At 31.6% G+C, this 16,186-nt stretch overlaps 2 protein-coding genes across 4 annotated transcripts in view; one reads left to right on the top strand and one right to left on the bottom strand.

Moving 5' to 3' along the window:
* The window catches only part of LOC135953180 (nucleolar protein dao-5), a 68,151-nt gene extending 65,315 nt beyond the window's left edge, over window positions 1-2,836 (top strand). For all 3 annotated transcript variants that reach the window (XM_065502908.1, XM_065502906.1, XM_065502907.1), the window contains exon 11: window positions 2,075-2,836. The gene's annotated coding sequence lies outside the window, so the exon portion shown is untranslated. The remainder of the gene's footprint in view (window positions 1-2,074) is intronic.
* mus301 (mutagen-sensitive 301) lies at window positions 2,837-15,601 on the bottom strand. Its single transcript, XM_065503719.1, has 9 exons — window positions 14,655-15,601; window positions 11,652-11,830; window positions 11,087-11,360; window positions 10,809-11,014; window positions 9,924-10,069; window positions 8,741-9,197; window positions 7,696-8,571; window positions 3,014-3,148; window positions 2,837-2,938 (listed from the first exon to the last, which is right to left on the bottom strand). Exons 1-9 carry the CDS (start codon window positions 15,544-15,546, stop codon window positions 2,837-2,839), a joined length of 3,267 nt encoding a protein of 1,088 aa, XP_065359791.1. The 5' UTR covers window positions 15,547-15,601.
* Window positions 15,602-16,186: the final 585 nt, after the last annotated feature.

Raw genomic sequence — 16,186 nt, 5'->3', positions numbered from 1 at the left:
GTATTTTATTTGTATACTTTTATTAACTTAATTTAACAAAAAACAAAGGACATAATTAATTAAATTCTAAAAATGAGAAAACAAAATTAAAAGATTTCTTTATTACGGCATTGACAAAACAATGGAAACTTAGGTATTATTTTAACAAATATCGTCTAAACTTTGCATTAACTCAATATTTTGTTGGGTATCCCTTATTTTTATAACTGCTACACATCGACGATGCATTGAACCAATTAAAGAGTCAATGGTCTCCTTTGAAATATTTTGCCATTGCCTTATAAGCGCCTCCGATAAATCTTCCTTCCTGGTGTAATTTTGGGTCCTTATTTTACGATCTACAATTTCCCATAGATTTTCTATGGGATTGAGATTTGGCGATTGGGCAGGCCACTTCAAAACACGTACCTCGTTGGATTGTAACCACTTGGTTACAACCCTAGAGGTGTGTTTCGGGTCGTTGTCGTGTTGGAATCTCCAAACTAGGGGTATATTTTCCTCAGCGTATGGATACATAACATCGTTTAATATGGTTCTGTACCTGTCATGGTATCTTTTATAATATGAATTGGACCCATACCTTGCCCTGAAAAATATCCCCATACCTAATATTGCCACCGCCAAACTTTACAGTCTTATTTGTGTACTTTGGATCTAATCTTTTTCCCATTGGTCGTCTTACAAATGTTCTACCATCACTGCCTCTTAAATTGTATTTGGATTCGTCGGAAAAGAGGACAGTATTCCATTTCTGTATCGACCAGTTTAAATGATCCCTGGCAAATTGTAGACGAGCAGAATGGTTCTTTTTAGAAATGAGTGGTTTTTTCACAGGACGATAGCAACCAAGACCAGCCTCATTTGCCTTGCGACTAACTGTTAGGGTATTTATTTCTAATTTTAGGCTATTAACAACCTCTCGAGGAGTTATTTTTGGGAATTTCTTGAACTCTTGCTATTAAATTATCTTGTCTAGGAGTAGTCTTCCACCTAAGTGTTTAGTTTTTACAGAACCGGTCTCACGAAATTTCTTTATAATTTTTATTTATTGAATATTTGTCACAGATACTTTTTTGTTTTAAACCAGCTTTAAAATCGTTAATTATTTTATTTTTTAAGTCTTCACAAATCTTAACTTTAGGCATTTTCGTTAACTTTGAAAAAAAGCAATTATGCGAAAAACTTAGAAAAATAAATTGTGAAAAATTACCAGAATTTAAAAATGAAATAAAATAACTGTAAACATCGTTATTTCAAATATTATTTTCGTTTTAAACTTCTTTCTTGCAGAAGTTTAAAAGTTTCCATTGTTTTGTCAGTAGCGAAATAGTGAATATTTTTAATTTTGTTCCCTTTTTTCAGAATATAATTAATTATGTTGTTTGTTATACAAGTAAAATACTAAAAAAAAAAAAATTATTTTAAAAAAATATTTTAAATTTTGGGCTACATATGGAATATTTGGAAAAGTTTCCATTGTTTTGTCAAATACTGTATGTATCTCCACAAATATACAAAATTAATGTAACCACATTTTGTTACGATCGGTCCATAATTAGTCCTATAAATCGCTTAAAAATGTTGGTATACACACAAAATTCAACATAGTTTAACTTTAATATAGACATAAATCACACGACCTAATTTCATGGAGATCGGTTCATAATTGGTCATAGCTCCCACTTCCAAAAATCACTCAAAAATATAAATTATTGAAATTTTAAAAGAAAAATTTTTTGCTCTTTTACTTAGTGTAGGGTATTATATGGTCGGGTTTGAGCGACCATACTTTCTTACTTGTTTTTAATTTAATTTAAGTTATGTATTTGATTATTAAAATAGTGTATCAATAAAAATTATTGGCCTATTGGCCTCATCCTAGTCTAAATATTTTTCATTATTATTCTCTTGGATATTTTTAATAAAATTTCAAAATGTAAACTTAAAATTGTTTGAATTTGTTTAACATAATATACAAAAATACTAAATAAGGCCTAAAAACTCACCTCACTCACTCGTATGCAAGCCTTAAGTTCTGCTAAACTTGTTAATTTCCTTGTATTTCTATTTTCAGATATACTTCCCAACTGTAAATAAACCTGCAATGAAAAAAAACAACAAATATTCAATTAAACAAGCTGCTGCCAATAAGTGTATGCTCACGAAACAACTTGGTGTACAGGACGAAATAAAAACTCTAAACTCAACTATAAAATGCAGCAAGCAAACTCTTAATCCTCTCTTAAACTAAACGTAGTGTGCTCAATCATCATCATCATAATACATTTAGTTGTTTTTTTAATTGTAGTATATTTAAATTAAGTTTATTATTCTTTTTTAATTTTACATAAAAAAAAACAAAACAAATACTCAATTTTTCGTGATAGTAAATGACAAAAAGGACAAAATTATATTTGTCTTGTAAAAGAGAAACAAAAGTAATGAAAAGCAATTAATGTTTATAATTACAAAACAAGTTAATGACTTATTTTTTTATCATTTTATTTTTCGTTTTTATAGTTTTGATTATTTTTTCTTTTCTTTTTCGTAAATTATATTATTTAAACAAACAAAAATTAACCCGAAACTCTTTTATTTTTTCCAAGAAAATTTTTTAAAATATTAACAAACAAAAAACCTAATTATACAAACATAAACATTGAACTATATTTGTTTAAATTTTATACTAGAAATAGTATTTTCAATTAAAAAAAAAACTAAAAATTTCACTCATAATTAGTAGACTTGAAATGCAATGTAATTAAATATAAAAATAAAAAAACAAAAAACATAAAAGAAAATAAAATAAAACACTATACAAATAAAAAAAAAACAATTAATTCAGTGTTTCAAATTGTGTTAGATTATCCGGCCGTAGGCAGACTTTTAGAGCTTCCGTCTCTTCTTCCAAATGATCTAGTTTTTTCATTAGAATTATCTGTAAAGAAAAATGAGATGTTTGATTTTTATTTTCTAGGAAAATATTTGAAGAATCTTATGTAGGTACTCGTACCTTGGCAGCTGATATAATTTCTTTGGCAATTTTCATGGGCATATGTTCAACAGATTTAACCAAATCGATGGGCCGTGTTTTGGCTATATCCTCTACTGTTTTAAAGCCAGCTGCATACAATTGTTTGGCACGATTCTAAAAGTGTAGAGTATTTTTTAATTGTTTGAATTATTATTTGTTGTTTTTTATAAATATATTTATATTAATTATTTCTTCTTTTGATCTCATTATTCATCTCTGGATATCGCTTACTTATGCCAAGTGATTTCTTCGATACGTATGTTATCACAATTTCGACAATTAACTGCAAATCCTTTTGTATTAATTAAGTTCTCAAAATTTTGAATCAATTTAGTCTTCTACTCAGCTTTATTATGTCCTCTCGTTTATACTATTTTTACAATTAATATAGTTCTTTCTGCAAAATTTTCCTCCGGAAATGTTCTTAGTCTTAGCGTTTTAATATTTTGCTTGATTCGAAACTTTTTATTTCAAATAACTTATTTTACACATTCACAATTTTAATACACTACTTGTTATACCCACCACCAAAAAAGATGGGAGGTATATTGATTTTGTCATTTCGTTTTTAACATTTCGAAATATAGGTCGTAGAACCAAAAAGTATATATTTTTTGCTATAATTTTCATAAATAGAAAATGATAAAGTATGGCGAAAATCGTGCAACAATTTTTCCCTTGTTTGGAAACAAGAAATAATCACTCCGGAGAATAGGGCGAAAGCATTTCGTAGCCTAAATCATGGATTTTTGCAATGGAAACTGCAGATGTGCGGCAGCCATCTTCCGGAAAGCTTTTTCATACACAAGTGATCATTTAAAATTGAAACCATTGAGCCATGTCAGATGCCTATGGCTTCCACAATCTGTCGCACTTTCTCCCTTCGATCGGCCAACACCATATCATGATTTTATTCAATTGCTTCGTGCGTAGGGACCTCAACTGGGAGTTCAGAACGTTCGGCATCTTCTGTGCTTGTACGACCACAAGGAAATTCAGTAAATCACTATTTTACCTTTGAAATTGATGGTGCAGATGCTTAGTGAGCCGACGAAATTCACTTTTTTCCAATTTCTCCACAAGTCAAGGTAGTCTGATACCAATGCCTGTCAAACACAAACTAAATGATGTAACTTGTTCTAATTTTGAGAGGAGTCAACTGACAGATATCTGTTGACAGGAGCAAAGCCGGGAAATTAAAAAGTCACGGACTTATTGACCCACCCTTATAATAGCTTAATATATTAACTAGAAAATATCAGTGCTCAAATTTTTGGTATACTAGTTATCTTTTTTACGGCCCTATAATGTTTTGTGTATAAAAGTCGGGCGGACCTAGATTTTACTACCAATATTTTTAGGTATAAGAAAATATGTAAACAAATCGCCTTATAGATCCACTTAGATTCGAAATTCGAAGGTTTAGGGGGTAAAATTAAAGCTAATTTTGATAAAATTTTGAACATTGATTGTTCTTCCCCCAGTCGGATATATTTAAATCGAGTGCTAAGGTGTAGATTGGCTCAAATCTGTGTAAACACAGAGCACATGAACACAAAACATTTCAGGAAAATGGAGTACTTTGAAATTTTAAACTCGAAAGGTGTTCAAGAAGGAAAATAGAAATTGGTACTTTTTCTTCTAATGGTACTTTTTTAATATTATAAATTACTTAATCTATTGTCATCAAAGTTAGATCATATGCTTCTGAGTGAAGTTAGAATGAAGGATAGGGTGCTTAAAAGTATTAAAGTACCATAAATAGAGAACAAATGGTACGTGTTAGTTCTTCTAATGGTACTTATTGAATTTTAACTAATAATTGACTTACTTAGAAACATGGTACTTTTATCGTACTTTTTATAGTTATAAGCACAGACCGAAAATAACGGCTTCACTTTCGTTTTATGATTAATGGCGAACTTGAAATGCCAAAAATTCAGGTCTACTTCATGTCACAATGTCCTAATATTTCACGACTCGGCGGCTAGTCCTAACCGACTCTTAGGCGTTCGACACAAGTCTCCACTGGTTAGTCACGATAACACAATATTAGGACATTTTGACAATATGACATGATAGGAGGAGACCTTTTGAATCGACCAAATAAATCATTGAATTTAAAATTTTACAAAAAAATTACATATTTAAAAAAAACACATTTGCAAAAATTAAAAATTTTTCAAAAAATCAAAAAAAATTTCAAATATCTAAAAATTTTTAAAAAAAATCACCAATTTTACAAAAAAAAGACTACAAATCGTTAATTCCACAATGTAAACGAAAAACAATTTTCGCAATGCTGATATTTTTTGACCCATTTCAGCACTGCATTACATCATATTATTTCTACAATTTGATAAAAAAAAAACAAGTAAGAGTGCTATATTCGGCTGTGCCGAATCTTATATACCCTTCACCAAATTATACTTCAAAATTTTAAACAAAATTTAATTTTTTTTTAGTTGTTTTTTTTTCATTTTTTGGAAAAAAATTTATTTTAATTTTTTTTTTAAATTTTAAAAAATTTTTTTTGGTTTTTCAATTATTTTTTTTTTGAAAAAAAAATTCGGGTTAAAAATTTTTTTTCCCGATTTTGACCCATTGTAGGTCCAACTTAATATGGTCTTATATACGTCGTTGCAAATGTCTTTGAAATATCTATCATTAGATATCCATATTGTCTATATTAATGACTTAGTAATCCAGATATAGGTCAAAAATTGGTCAAAAATCGAGGTTGTATTGGTTTTTTCCTCATATCTCAGCCATTTGTGGACCGATTTTGCTGATTTTAAATAGCAAAATTCTCGAAAGCATGTCTGACAGAATTATTGAAGATTTGGATCCCGAAGATATCTGGGGTCTTCAGAAAACTGATTTAAACAGACAGACGGACAGACAGACAGACGGACATGGCTTAATCGACTCCGCTATCTATAAGGATCCAGAATATATATACTTTATAGGGTCGGAAATGAAAAATGTAGAAATTACAAACGGAATGACAAACTTATATATACCCTTCTCAATAAGCTGAAGGGTATAAAAAGATAATAAAAATATGTTATTGTAAATAAAAAAGAAAGTTAATAATATCAACCACAATTGATATTGTTTGTCTCTCACCAAAGATTTAAGAAACTAATAAAGATCATACCAAATCATGTATACCATAATCCTTTTATAACTGTTTTTTGAATGATTTATTTTTAATCACAATTTGGTTATTTTGATTATGTGGAAGAGTTATTTTCGGTATCTGGTTATAAGTGATCACAGATTGTCATATTTTTCCCATTTGGACCACTATTTACCGACTTATAGCCACTTTTATGATTCAGTTGATTTTCATATAAAATATCGATTTTTGGTTGAATATACATAAGTGACAAATTAGCATTCTTTTCCATTTGGATCAATATACATATACCGATTTATAGCCACTTTTACGTTTCAGTTAATTTTCATATTTAAAATTGATTTTTGTTGAATATAAGTGGTCACAACGTAGCAACCTTTTCCATTTTGACAAGTATTTTCTGGCTTATAGCGACGTCTATGGTTCAGTAAATTTTCATATGAAAAATCAAATTTTATTTGAAAATATAAGTGATCACAGATTATAATCCTTTTAACATTTGCACCTATATTTCCCGACCTATAGCGACGTTTATGATTCAGTTAATTTTCATATGAAAACTCGAATTTTGATTGAATCACAAACTAGCATCCATTTTCCATTTGGACCACTATTCACTGACTTATAGCTACTTTTATGTTTCAGTTTATTTGCATATAAAAAATATATTTTTGATTGAAAATATATTGTAAGTGATCACAGATTATCATAAATTTTTCATTTGATCCCTAGTTACTGCCTTGATATATATAAGGGTATATGTAAGTTTGTCATTCCGTTTGTAATTTCTACATTTTCATTTGCGACCCAACAAAGTATATATGTATAATCTGGATCGTTATAGATAGCGAAGTCTATATAGCCATGTCCGTCTGTATGTTGAAATCAACTTTCCGTAGCCCCGAAATAACTTACAAACATGTTTGATACATCAATATATCGAGAAAATCGGCCAACAAATGGCTGAGATATAAGGAAAACACCGGGACAGTCTCGATTTTTGGCCTATTTTTAATGTATATCTGGATTACAATATAGACAATATGGATATCTATTGATAGATATTTCAAAGTCACTTGCAAGGATCTATTTTTATATGAAAATTTATTGAAAATAAATAAAAACAAGAGAACTATATTGGATGTGCCGAATCTTGTATAACCTTCACCAAACTGAACTTAAAAAAAAAATTCAAAATTATTTGTTTTTCAAAGAATTTTTTTTAAAAAAAAATTTGTAAAAACAATTTTTTTTAATTTAAAAAAAAAAATTTGAAATTTATTAGTCAAAAAAATGTTTTGTCATAAATTTTTTTTTCACAAACAAATTTAAAATTTTTTTTTAAAAATTAAAAAAAAATTCGGGTTAAAATGATCTAATGTAAATATATGCAAGATCTTCTACTGTAAATATATGTATAAAAAGCCTAGTATTCGTTAAGATAGAAAGTTATAGTTAAACTATTTTCTCACCTATTTAGCTAAAAGTTTCAATTTCTGTATACTATGTATGTACTTACAATTTTCACAGCTGGCAATTCCAGCAACGGTTCCAATTCCAAAGTTCCACAACGATCCATCTTCTTGCCAATACGTTCAAATAACGGCTTAAAACACCAAAACTCTGCTACTTGTTCACACAAACGCACAATAGCACTGGCAGCTGCTGTCGCCTGACTCGCTAAATTCTGCAACTGGCCACGTTCAATATTAAATTTAGCCGACACAGTCGGCAAAGGCTCAACGTTTATTAGATCCATCAGTATCAAAACTTTATATAAACGATTCAGTTTCAATTCCATTGGACCCTGTATGGACATATTTTTCACAATTTTCGCAGCATGAGCATCGGTAAAACCCATTTGTTTAAACAGATTATGGGTGGGTTCATCCAGCTGTTCATAGGCACGAAATAAAATGGCAGCATCGGCTGGGAATAGTTCATCACCCACAGCATTCGAATTGAAAGCGACCACTAGATAAAGCAAATGACCATAATTACTGAGTATCAGTTGTTTCTGTGCCGTGGCCAGTTCATTGTGGATGGCGTAGGCTCGACGATAATCTATGCCAGCCTTGAAAGCCGCCTTGCCTATGGTGGTCAATTGAAAGCGTGTATTGTTATGTAATTTAATGGTACGCTCTGGTATGGTACAACTGGTTTTGTTTTGTAGATCTTGGGTTGTTAAGATATCAGATACATCTTTTTTGGCATCCGTATTGGACATATGTAGGACTTTATTTTTAAACATTTCACGTAATATTTGCTTAACCATAGAATCGACGGAGATGCCAAGTTGGGTGGATTGAACAGCCAACAGGGAGCCTTGAACCAGACGATGTAAGTCGGCACGACACGAAGCTAAACCCAAACCAATTGCACTGAGAATGAGAGTCTATAAGGGAGAGAAATTTAAAAAGAAAAAATGCTTAAATAATTGTTTGGGAAATAAGTGAAAATGTAAAAAATGTATAGTGAGAATTCAGATTAGTTAGGATACCAATTTTTTACTAAATGACTATGGCTATAATAATATTAAATTCAAACCATTAATTTCTACACACCTGTAAACCAATTCTTCCCTGATAGTCCAACGAACTAATCGCCTTGTCCATGGGAGAAAACAACATCTCACCCACACGAACATTATCGCGACTCGAACTTATCAATATACTCTCTCCCGCCTCACCCATACCCGCACGACCCGCACGACCAATCATTTGCTTATACTTGCACAAGGTCATAAATTCTGCACCCACATACGGTGCTCGAATAATAACACGTTTCGCTGGCAGATTAACACCTGCCGCCAGTGTAGATGTACAACATATGACACTCAGTACACCGAAACGATAAGCCGTCTCAATAAATTTACGTTCATCGGTGGTGAGACCCGAATGATGATAGGCCACACCATAGGGTATGGTGCGCGCTAAGACCGGACTCAAAATGCCACAAACTTTATCGAGAGCATCCATTAGATCAGTTTTTTCGCTTTTGCGATACTCCAGGAATTTGGATCTAAAAGGAATAAAGGAAACAAGTCGTATTGCAATAATTAAATGGGAATAATTATACAATGTTTATTGAAATTTTTGATTTAAAATGTAATTTATATAGAGATTGAAACTAGTTCTAGGAAAGTTTTACGGAACTAACTCTAAGAGCTGAGAACTAGTTACGAAGATGTCCCAGAAACGAAGATTTAGCTTATTGACGAATGAAAATGCTCCTCGTCGCTCATGATGATTTTCGACTGAAAATCCCACTTCGTTATTGAGATTGTGGACGGCTCTACAGTAATTTACACGCTACTGACGGTCAGCAGGCATTAACTAATGCACTAAATCTTTCACAAAAATTCGCCGTGGGGTACGTCTGCTGACGCCCAATTTTGTGGCACGTCTGGTTGATGTTTCATCGTTCTCAGCACCAATCCGGTGGCGGCCACACAATTATTCCACGCTCTACGGAGTATAGCGCTAAATTATTTATCTGTTTGTATTCTGCAGCTGTCTAGTTCAGGGTGATTAATTTGCGCCACCTTGTATACAGAGAACTAGTTCTTTTATCAGAGATTTTAGTTTGAAATATACATGATCAGAACTAGTTATAGGAAATCATTATGGATGAACCTTCTAAGGAACCGTTATAGAACAAGTTTTTTCTTTAGTGATTTCTAATGGAAATTACCAAACTCAGAACTAGTTTAATAATTTAATTTGTATCACGACTAAATTTACTTACTTTGGCAATACCCGACTTAATAGAACAGCCACATTCTCACAATTCTTACGTGAAGAACAAAATATTAAACAGCCACTTTTGGGAGCACACTCCGTTACCAAACCAGCCAAATGATCAGGATCCGATTTTTGTACTGCTTCACTATACTGTGCCATAAAAGAGAAATTTCCCATAAACAAAAACTTAGTTTAAAACAAGTAAGAGTGCTATATTCGGCTGGGCCGAATCTTATATACCCTTCACCAAATTACACTTTAAAATACAAATTTTAAATATTTTTAGGTAAACAAAATTTAAAAATTTTAAAAATTTTTTTTTAATTTTTTTATTAATTTTTTAATGAAAGTTAGTGAAAAAAAATTTATGAAAAAAAAAAAATTTGAAAAAAAATTCGGGGTAAAAAATATTTTTTTCGATTTTGACCAATTGGCCTTATATACGCCGTTGCAAAGGTATTTTAAATACCTATAATTGAATATCCATATTGTCTAAATTAATGGCTAGTAATCCAGATATAGATAAAAAAATCGATGCAGTCCAGGTCTTTTCCTTATATGTCAGCCATTTGTGGGCCGATTAAGTCGATTTTAAATAGTAACCAATACGGTTACTACCGATACCGATATATTGATGTATGAATCATGTATGTAAGTTATATAGGGATACGGAAAGTTGATTTTAAAAATTTCAAACGGAATGGTTTTTTGCTTATTTTGCCATTTAAGCCCGATTTGCTCGAATTTAAGTGGCAAACGAAAAAGGACTAAACCCGACATAAGTATCAATCAAGTTTGTAAGTTATTTAGGGACTTCGGAAAGTTGATTTCAACTGACAGACGGACATGGCACTCATGGTGAAGGGTATAAAAATATATTAGAACTCACATTAAAACTAACACTACGACTATAAACAAAAATTTCTTCTAAAGTTTTTCCTTGTAAATTAATTTCCAATATATCACGACCACATTTAATGTATTCTTTAAGCTCAACAGGACGAAAGCCACGCGTATAAACATCAGACTTTAAGAATTCAGATAATTCCGAAAGATTGCCAATAGTTGCACTCATGCCCACGATTTGTATTTTAGCTGTTAAAGAAAACAAGTGTAAAAATATAATTATCAATTTACAATTAATAGTTTTTTTTTAAAAAAACTTACCATTTAAATACATAATTTTTGTTAACAATGCTTCCAAATAGGCACCTCTACCCTTTTCACCAATCAAATGCAACTCATCTACCACCACTAAACCAATCTCATTTGCTCTTTGCGCATCAATTAAACTATCCAATAGTACAGCTCCTTTCTCGATTGAGGCTATATAAATACTTTTACGTTTCTTTCGGGGCACAGGTGGACATTTACCTTTGCCGGCTGTATACTCGTCTACAATGAAATCTAAGCCTATGGCAAAAGGTGACATTGCACTGACCTGTTGAAGTGATAAAAAGTAATTAAAGCAAGTAATTGTTGGTGAAAAAAAATGTTGGGTGAACAAAACTTCTTGGTGAAAAATAAAAATTTTTGATGAAAATACATTCTAGGTTAAAAAAATGTTTTTGGAAAAAACAATAATGATGCATTTTTGAAATAAAGTTCTGTTGTGAATCGTACTTATCAAAAAATTTCATTGGCCCGAGAAGCGCCCTTTTGCAGTCCTCCAATACTTTGGAATAGTGGACCGGCTGACTACTTTCGTTCTCTGGTGTAAACATAAACTTACCTTTTCTTGAACTATTGACACGTAGGGCAATATGAAAAGAACATTTTTCTCACGACATATTACCTCACGCAGCATTAATATTTCGGCTACCAAAGTTTTGCCACCACTAGTGGGTAAAGCGTAGATGAGATTTTTACGCTGGCGTATGGCTGGCAGGTTGAGACATTCATTTTGCCACTCTGTTTAAAGAAAAATTTGATATATAAAAAAATATGTTTTAGTTAAAAATTAATGGTAATAAAGGGTATTTATTCGTTTGAAAGGCCTATCGATGCCATTATGTATGGAATATAACATCGTACAAATTGCAGCCGTGGCTTTGCTGGGTAGCGTGCTTCCGAAATGTACAATTTTCCATGACTCAGAAATATCTTCTTCTTCTATATAAATAAAAATCAAATGTCGTTCCCTGGTAATTGCATCAGTTGAGAACGGCCGGACTTATTTAGACAATTTTATTTTTAAATGTTGGTCATAGTCCAACTTAGGTTTTTACGTAATGAAAAATTGACCACGCCTACTTTTACGCCCACTTTTTTCGATTTATCTAAAATCGAAAAACGGCTACACAGATTTGGCTAATTTTTTGTTTAAATGTTCGTAGTTATCCAATTTAAGTTTTTACTGAAGCAAAAATTTACCACGTCCGCTTTTACGCCCACTTTTTTCGTTTTATCTAAAAACGGCTGCACATATTTGGCTAATTTGTTTTTAAATGTTCGTAGTAAAATTCGTAAGACAAATTTGCCAGGCCCACTTTTTTTCGATATATCTAAAATCGCAGAACGCAATAGTCCCCAAAAGTTTTTTACGCCCAATAATACGCCCACTTATCAAATGCATCTGTAAATATGTGACCAAAGATGGCAATTTCATATGGGCCGCTATGTTAGCACTAACGAAGCTATTTTGCGCATTTCTTCATGAATGATATCCAACTGTTGTTCATTTAGCCGCACAACTGGAAAATGGTCAAAGAGTGTACTTTACTGAGGAGAATGTATTACAATGAGTTGATCGACCGCCATCTTTTTTTAAATGTGCCGGAATGATAAATTTGCCCGAACGCTATTATACTTGGAATCAATAGTCAAAGAAATTTCACAGGCGGAAACAAGGAAATCCAGTTCTAGGTTTCCCCCATTTCTGTCCAAAAATCGATTTTTTATATAAAAACTCAAAATATCTAAATTCGTTAATAACTTGACCAATAAGCGTTTAATCAAGAAAAGGAGCTCGATCTGTGATCACTCATATTTCAGGCCAAAATCGATCTTTTTCTATAAAAACTCAAAATATCTAAATTCTTTAATAACTTGGCCAGTAAGCGTTTAATCAAGAAAAGGAGCTCGAACTGTGATCACTCATATTTCTAACCAAAAATCGTTCTTTTTCTATAAAAACTCAAAATATGTAAATTCGTTAATAACTTGGCCAGTAAGCGTTTAATCAAGAAAAGGAGCTCGATCTGTGATCACTCATATTTCAGGCCAAAAATTGATATTTTTATAAAAAACTCAAAATATCTAAATTGGTTTATAATTTGGCCAATAAGCGTTCAATCAAGAAAAGGAGCTCGATCTGTGATCACATTTCTGAACAAAAATCGATTTTTTAAAATAAAACCTCAAAAACTAATAAATTGGCCAATAAGCGATAATCAAATTGAATTGAAAATTAAATTTATATAAAAATAAAAAAAAAAGTAAAAGAGCTCGATCTGTGATTACTTATATTTCTGACCAAAAATCGATTTTTTATATAAAAACTCAAAATATCTAAATTCGTTAATAACTTGGCCAATAAGAGTTTAATCAAGAAAAGGAGCTCGATCTGTGATCATTTTTTATATAAAAACTCAAAATATCTAAATTCGTTTATAACTTGGCCAATAAGCGTTTAATCAGGAAAAGCAGCTCGATCTGTGATCACTCATATATCTGACCAAAAATCGATTTTTTATATAAAAACTCAAAATATCTAAATTCGTTAATAACTTGGCCAATAAGAGTTCAATCAAGAAAAGGAGCTCGATCTGTGATCACTCATATTTCTGACTAAAAATCGATTTTTTAATATAAAACCTCAAAAACTAATAAATTGGCCAATATGTAAAAATCGATTTTTTATATAAAAACTCAAAATATCTAAATTCGTTTATAACTTGGCCAATAAGCGTTTAATCAAGAAAAGGAGCTCCATCTGTGATCACTTATATTTCTGACCAAAAAACTATTTTTAATTTAAAAACTCAAAATAGCTAAAGTCGCTAATAACTTGGCCAATAAGCGTTTAATCAAGAAAAGGAGCTCGATTTGTGATCACTCATATATCTGACCAAAAATCGATTTTTTATATAAAAACTCAAAATATGTGGATTAGGTTATAACTTGGCCAATAAGCGTTTAATCAGGAAAAGCAGCTCGATCTGTGATCACTCATATATCTGACCAAAAATCGATTTTTTATATAAAAACTCAAAATATCTAAATTCGTTAATAACTTGGCCAATAAGCGTTTAATCAAGAAAAGAAGTTCGATCTGTGATCACTCATATTTCTGATCAAAAATCGATTTTTTATATAAAAACTCAAAATATCTAAATTCGTTAATAACTTGGCCAATATGAGTTTAATCAGGAAAAGCAGGTCGATCTTGGCCAATAAGCTTTTATTAAAGAAAATGAGCTCGATCTGTGATCACTTATATTTCTGAACAAAAATCGATTTTTTTATATAAAAACTCAAAATAACTAAATTCACTAATAACGTGACCAATACGCTTTTAATCAAGAAAAGGAGCTCGATCTGTGATCACTCATATTTCAGACCAAAATTCGATGTAGGGTAAATCTTACCACTAAGTAAATATAATATTTTTGAATATTTTCTAAAAAGTCTTTGTGGATGCAATGTGTAATTAGATAAATTATCTAGAAAGGTTACTTTACACTTTAATCCATTTACATGTTTTACTGGTTTTCATATAATTTTTGAAACTTACCATATAAACTTTTTATACCCTTGTGATTAAATATCATTTGCTTAACCTTCTCGGGCAGACCATAAAAATCTCCCTTACATGGATAATCTTCAATAACTTCATGTTCGAACATTTGAGAGTCCCAATTAATATTTGATAAATGATGCAACTCTGTGCGATTCGCCTCAGCGATATAGGTTTGATGCAACGGATGTGTGGTACGATTTTGAATCTCTTCGCGTGTCTCATACTGAGTACCCTGTATACAACCATCTATGGGCAATTTGTAAATCTTTTGAGTCTCATTAGCAGCTGCTATTGTTTGGGGAACTTTAAAGGCCACATCATTAAGAAATTTTTGCGTACATTGAGCCACCTCTTCAATGGGAAAATCATCTTTGAATAAATCATCTAACTCGTCTTGAGCTTTGTTCACAGCAACAGTTGTTCTACCGCTTTGAGTTGGTATCAATTCTACATTTTCCACTATTTTATCACTTTCTATTGCCACTAATTCATCTAAATTTATTTCCGAAAATAATGTATCATCTCCAGCTATATCTGTATTGGGCAAAATTTGTATCATGGGTGTGCCACCAATATTTTCACCACTACTCAAAGGTTCGTTTTCCAGCACAATGTCGGTAAATAAACTGTCGTCTGCATGGTCATCATAGAATTGATGGCTACTAGCCGCTGCATTACCCTCGCCATGTGATTCTAAAAGTTTGTCCAATTTTGAATCAGTAAAAAAGCTGTCTTCTGTTTCTGGCCATAATACACTTTCACTGGGTTCTATAAGAGATTTATTGCTGCTATTCTCGTTGTTGGTGGTATGATGACATTTCTGTTTTTTATTTATGTGTTGATCATTCCCTGATTTCCAATCTCGCGGACGCACGTTTTTAGACATTAATAACAATAATAAAAATATTTAAATTTCAAAACAAATATTTACTACTATCTTCCAAACAAAACTGCGGTAATTTTTGCGCCAAAAAATGTAAACTACAACAGCTGACTTAAATTTTTTGAGAAGTTACCAGATAAAACAATTGGCTACCGTTTTAGTGTGATATTATTATCTCCAAAATACCCTTTGAACTTGACTACGGATAAAGTCGGGGAACATCAAGAGCCCGTTTAATATTCATATTTTCTATATTGCCGGCCTTCGATCTTGCGAAGGGACTTTAAACTCTGGGGTGAATCGAACACCGGCTTCGCTAAATCACTTTTTCTGAATATCAAAATTTTCTGAAGTACATTCAGTCATATAAATTCAAAGAGGAATGTTTGGTTCACAATGTTAATAACAAGGTGCATTTAATAAGGTGCCATCGGCAGCACAGCTGATTATAGAAATAGCTCGCACAAATGTCAAACTACATACATAAAAAATATTCCCCCGTACTCCCGTATGTCAAACTCTATATATAAAAAATAAGTGAATTCGCCTGTATTTATTTCAATTCGCCACTGCTGTCACCTTGTTAAATACGCCTTGATCATGATTTATGCCACAATTTCGAAAAGTGGAAAGGTGGCGCCAA

The sequence above is a fragment of the Calliphora vicina genome, chromosome 3 (genome assembly GCF_958450345.1).
Source record: "Calliphora vicina chromosome 3, idCalVici1.1, whole genome shotgun sequence".
Taxonomy (NCBI): domain Eukaryota; kingdom Metazoa; phylum Arthropoda; class Insecta; order Diptera; family Calliphoridae; genus Calliphora; species Calliphora vicina.
Note: the sequence above shows the minus strand (reverse complement) of the source record. Positions and strands in the feature narration are given on the sequence as shown.